This window comes from Vicia villosa, linkage group LG6 (assembly GCF_029867415.1).
Source record: "Vicia villosa cultivar HV-30 ecotype Madison, WI linkage group LG6, Vvil1.0, whole genome shotgun sequence".
NCBI lineage: Eukaryota > Viridiplantae > Streptophyta > Magnoliopsida > Fabales > Fabaceae > Vicia > Vicia villosa.
The window spans coordinates 106,145,668-106,151,540 of record NC_081185.1 but is presented as its reverse complement, the minus strand read 5'-3'; the positions used below and the strand labels follow the sequence as shown (position 1 = coordinate 106,151,540).

Sequence of the window (5,873 nt, the reverse complement as noted above, 5' to 3'; positions counted from 1 at the left end):
GATATTATAATAATGGAATGTTTATGATGAATTTGAATGGAGTTCCTAAAGATTCTGGTTCTATATTTATGTCTTCTTCAAATGTTATCACTTTTTCGTTATGGCATGCTCATCCAGGACATGTACATTATAAAAGAATGCATGAAATGTCTAAAAACGATTTGATTCATGTTTTTGATGAAAATAACGAAAAGTGTAAAACTTGCATGTTAACAAAGATCACTAGGCAACCTTTTAAAAGTATAACAAGGAAATCTGTCATTCTTGAATTAATACATAGTGATTTATGTGATTTGCATGCACTAGTGCAAAAAATACTTTTTATATCGGGCAAAAAGTACTTTTTACATCGGACCTGGGCCCGATGTAAAGCCAGGCGATGTAATAAGTAAGAGACATTTTACATCGGGCCAAGGCTCGATGTGAAAAATGAACATACCACATCGGTTGAACTCAGATGTCTGATGCGAAAAATAATACAATTTTTATAAAATATATATATATACACCATATTTTACATCAGTTGTCCTGTCCGCCCGATGTAATAGATAGTTTTTACATCGGTTTACCACTTTGCCCGATGTAATAGATAAGCTTTTACATCAATTTTCCATTTTGCCCGATGTAATATGTATTCTACTTTTAAGCGTAAAATAGTATAAGCAGCATTAGTAAAATAGTATTAGAACATTAGTATACTCTGCTATTTTTAAATACGAGCTCGTGGATCGCGTGGTGTACATATCTCATCCATGCATGCTACACCATTGTCAAGTGTGAGATAAACAAATACATATACATCAACATTCAAACAATAATACAAACAAAACTTTATAAAAATAATAATATATTAACAGCCCATGCAAAACGTGACATTAAAACTGTGTAACTACACTAATCTCTATATAAACAACAGAATTATAACAAACTCTTTATTATTTCATTTCCCTTTCATTACAAATAACCAGAACTTACAAACTCTTTATCATTTCATTTCCCTTTCATTACAAATAACTAGAACTTACAAACTCACCATGGCTAACCAGAATCAAGATCTTTACATAATCTTCTTCCCCTTTCTAGCCAACGGCCACATCATACCGTGTATAGACCTTGCAAGAGTCTTATCTTCAAGAGGATTCAAAATCACCATAGAAACCACCCATCTCAACGTGCTTCTCATTTCTAGAACAATTGGAAAAGCCAAAATCAGCATCAGAACCATCAAGTTCCCTTCACCCGAAGAAACCGGCTTACTCGAAGGTTGTGAAAATTCCGAGTAAGCATTAGCACCAGACAAGTTCATGAAATCCACTTTGCTTCTAAGGGAGCCACTCAAACAGGTTTTGGAACAAGATAAACCAGATCATTTAGTTGCTGACATGTTTTTTTTTCCTTGGTCTACTGATTCTGCAGCTAAATTCAATATTCCTAGGATCGTAAGATTTTTTAAACTTTTAAAATGAAAAATAAATCAAGAAGTTGTACAGGAAAAGAACTTTAAAATTTTGTTGCTAAACAAACCATGTGATAATATTTTGTCCCAAAACAAGTACTTAATGATTAAATTACTCTTCTCCCTCCCCTCATTCTCTCTAAAAACATGTGAATGTCCGTGTATTTAAATATTTGCTCAACAAAGTGCAAACTGTGACAACATCCAATGATCTTCTTATATTTGTCTGTGCTTTATTTCGACATAACTCATTGCAGAACATACATACATAAGACAGATTTCAAGCAAAATTCAACAGTATACAAAACAAAAAGCTGTGTTGTGACTCAAATGTTTATTCTATGTTATCATGCTTGTATTGTGCCCCTATTGACTGGCATGAACACACCCAAAGAGAGGGGAAAATGAAAAACAAAAATGTGCAAATTTATAGCATTTGACTTTACTTCTAGTGAACCAAAGCCAGTGAAGTAAAGGCGGGTAGGAGTAACTGCCATCACATAATATCTAGTCTCATTAATTACGCTAGCCGTTTCCATCTGAACAGAAAGGACAAGAACCATAATTTGAATGCATTAATCACATTTGGAACCTAGAAAAAAGTCTCAACTTAAATTTCTTAAAATTTGGATGAAACGAAAAGACAAAATCTTCAGAAATAGAACCTAAAACACTGCATAGAAAGAAGATATACCTGTAAACCCATTAAAGCTTCTGGAAGTTCTGTCAATTCATAGAGAAACTTAATATATTTTTCCTTCTTGTCTTTCTCATCCACAGCCAATTCATGAAGTTGACCATTGTCTGTACCGAGAATGAATTCCTTTGTGGAAACTACATTTTGAAAGTTAAATCAGAACCTCAAGCAGAAAATGAAATATGTGGAGCAGGGGTCTTCGTTGTACATTAACAATAGTGCAATAGCCAGATAAGCAATTAACTGACTACCTTCAGTTATCTGTTGCCTGTTCCATGCAACAACATTCACAACAAGACCTTTCAACTTGCTCAAAACTCGCGGCTTGGTCCATTTCGCATGAGTATAGAAAGTTTCATCTCCACCCTGACCAACGATAGTGGCAATACAATGACACCCCCCCTGGATCAACAAAAACCCGGTGGATTGACAGGTCCCCAAGACGACCTGCAGACAGATCAAACTCTGTACTCCAAAAAAAAGAATAATATATCAGACTCTCATCAACCCAACTGAACAAGCATGATACTGATATTAAAGCCTATGAAGCACAGACACATCTAAGAGTAGGTGTGTCGCGGTGTCCGACACACGTGTCGGAAAAGTCAAACAAGTGCCCTATGTTTTTGATAATAGATAGATATATGAATGTTAAATACTATCATATATGTAGTGGTGTCAAATTCCTATGTTTTTGAAATAAGCGGTGTTGGAATGTCGAGTCAGAGTATGTGCTTGATAGATTAAAGCACAAGAAAAATTACAAATTCCAGCATTATCAACCAATAAAACAGAATGGTCCCAACTCTATATTTCAGTCTAATAGCAAATAAATTAGACACTCAAAATACTAAATTTAAGATTGCCTATCAAAAGGGGCTCAAATGCCAATTCATTTTCACTATGAAGAACACAAAGCAAGATCAAAAATCAATACAAAATTTATATCCACAAAGTATCAACACAAAAAAGGTGAAACTTTACCAAACGAATCGCCAACTCCAAAATCATGCCTAATGACCCATCCTTTGCTAGTTCCAAGAACAATGACATCGTTTCCAGCAGCCATACAAGTGATAACTCCACGCCCCTTTGTAGCATGTCGTTCAAGAAGGTCCACCGTGAACACTTGCCTACCTTGATCCAACTGTCAATTGCAATTTTGACTGAAAATCAAAATGATTGAAATGGAAATTAAGAAGAGATGTGAAGAGACAATACAAACCTCAAGATAAAGTTTCTTCTTACACATAACCGTTCCTTGTTCCTAATCTTCCTGGAAATGTTTCAATGTACTAAAAAAAAAGCAAAGGTAGAGAAAAAGTAAGTGGTAAGCAATATTATTTATAAATGGAAAATCAATGAAAAAGAAATCACAATTATTAAATTATTGAATAAATTATAGTATTTCTAGCTAGCACAATAAAATAAACACTAAATCCAAAACAAATATGTGATGAACTTGTTTGGCAATTTCTATATTTTTTTCAACGAATGTACTACTCATCTGTCTCTAATCTCTAATTAAATTTTATTCTCTAGAAACCATGATATCCATGACATTTTTTTAGCCTTGTGTGCTTAATATGAGGTTTGAAAGTGCCAACCAATTGGATTCGGTTTTACAATAAAAAGGTTTAAAAAATATTATTATAAGGTTTGATTTCTGAAAAAGATAAATAAGTTGAAGTAAAATAAATTAAATTTAAAGAATGTGTAAGTAGCAGAATTTAAAGACAGTTTTTTAGAAGATAAAATTTGTACAGTAGGAACCTAACCTTCCATTACCAATTTAGGTAGTAGCACATTTTACCAAACCAGTTAAATCCCTATAGTTTTGCAAAACTACATGACCAACATACCCACACAAATCCCCGACCCTAATGGCATCCAATTCCAACACAGCCATATGTACTAAGCATGGTTCTGAAATGAAAAAACCTTAGGTATTATTCAATATGTGTTGTTTGTGTTATTTCCTTGGTTTTATTTTATATGCTTCCGCGACCACAACACGGAAGCCATTGAGGTTGAATCACATCTCTAACTACAATTCTCCATAACACAAAGGATCACAATACAACTGCAAACCACAATCCCGATTCATTTATTTCAGATCAAGCAACAATGAATAATCTTCAATTCATTTATTTAGCATCAAGCAACAATGCATAATCTTCAATCAATTCCAAGGATCAAAAGATAAGTTATAAGGTAAATAAAAAAGATACTTACAATCATGTAAGATCCAACAAGCTGGTAACAGAAGTAGGAAAAGGCCCAACAACCGACACCGCATACACCTCCGTACAAATCAACAACAAACCGATTCCAATTATACCAACACCACACCACAAATCTAACCCATAACAATTACAAACACATCAAAACTTCCTAAAATAAAAAATCAAACTTTATTCCACAAAACATAAGTTAGGACAAAAATAAAATACTCACAGCTCAGTAGAACATGTAACACCAGACCAAGGAGGAAGATCACCACCACCACCACAAGGATCATCTCCTACCCAAGCATAAACAACTCTCCAACCCAGAGAATCCTTGATCTCGTTCAAGGCCTTAACTGCAAAACAAAACAAAACAAACAAACAAAATGAAAACCCATCGACGATTTTGACCCATTAAAACCTAAAAAAAAGAAGGAAGAACAACCTAATAAATCTGAGGGTGGTGGTGGCTGATAGAAGAGCTCGTCTGGGAAGATGAGGGAGGGAGGCTCGTCGGTGCGGCGGGATTCTTATGGTCGACAGTGTTCGCGGAACTAGTACGGTCTTGCGTCTGGGATCGTACGGCTTTGGTGCTGACGAGATTTTGCGCGGTTCAACGGCAAGTAAGCGCCGTACTACTATCGGTTTTCATTCGGTCTTGAAGTGATGGAGAGACCGTGAGTTGTGTTGAACGTGGTCGAAGGGAATGGAAACTTTTCATTGGAGACATGGAGAGACAGATGGAGTTTGTGATTGTGTTTGGCAGTGTTTGCTATGAAGATAATGGAAGCTTTTTGTGGTTGATGTAAGTTACAGTGAGAGACCACTGTGCGTAAAGAAGAAGAAGAGATAAAAGATTTGTGTCTATAGAGAATATCTAGGGTTTTAGGGAAAAAATGGCCGTAACATTCCCATCGGTTCTTGAATGGGCCGATGTGTAGGCCCACTGTGCCTAACATTTCCCATCGGGTTTTAACTGAGCTGATGTAAAGGCCTACTGTGAGTAACATTTCTCACATTGGGTATTATTTAGGCCCGATGTAAAATCATTTATAACAAAATTTTCATTTTATTTACAATTCTGCCACCGCATTTTTTTTTTCATTTTATTTACAATATTGCCACTGTTATACATTTTTTCATTATTTTATATATTTTTTATATCATTGGAAATAAATGTCTGATGTAAAATCTTTTGAGAAATATTTTTCACATCATATATTTTAATACCTGATGTAAAATCTTTTAAGCAAATGTCATATTTTTAGTAGTGATGCTACTCCATCATTAGGGAATAAAAAATATTTTGTCACTTTCATAGATGATGCATCTAGATTCTGCTATGTTTATTTGTTGCACGCTAAGGACAAAGCCTTAGATAAATTCAAAATTTATAAAACTGAAGTTGAAGTGCAACGGAATGTGCTGATTAAAACATTACGTACCGATAGAGGTGGTGATTATGATCCTGTATTTTTCCAATCCGTAGAAA

The 5,873-nt window shown here is 34.7% G+C and overlaps 1 protein-coding gene across 6 annotated transcripts; it reads right to left on the bottom strand.

The window, feature by feature from the left end:
- Positions 1-830: 830 nt before the first annotated feature.
- LOC131612040 (vacuolar sorting protein 18-like) lies at positions 831-5,250 on the bottom strand. Of its 6 annotated transcripts, none has more exons than XR_009287272.1 (8): positions 4,827-5,250; positions 4,611-4,737; positions 4,389-4,512; positions 3,379-3,448; positions 3,138-3,300; positions 2,405-2,618; positions 2,151-2,290; positions 831-1,416 (listed from the first exon to the last, which is right to left on the bottom strand). XR_009287272.1 is itself a non-coding variant. In XM_058883856.1 (8 exons), the coding sequence occupies exons 5-8, from the start codon at positions 3,252-3,254 to the stop codon at positions 1,804-1,806; spliced, it is 663 nt and encodes a 220-aa protein (XP_058739839.1). In that variant the 5' UTR covers positions 3,255-3,300; positions 3,379-3,448; positions 4,389-4,512; positions 4,611-4,737; positions 4,827-5,250; the 3' UTR covers positions 1,664-1,803. The 6 variants fall into 6 exon arrangements, 4 of the variants coding, with proteins under 4 accessions (XP_058739839.1, XP_058739841.1, XP_058739840.1 ...); XR_009287273.1 differs by having other exon boundaries at positions 831-1,410; XM_058883856.1 differs by lacking the exon at positions 831-1,416 and adding an exon at positions 1,664-1,995.
- Positions 5,251-5,873: the final 623 nt, after the last annotated feature.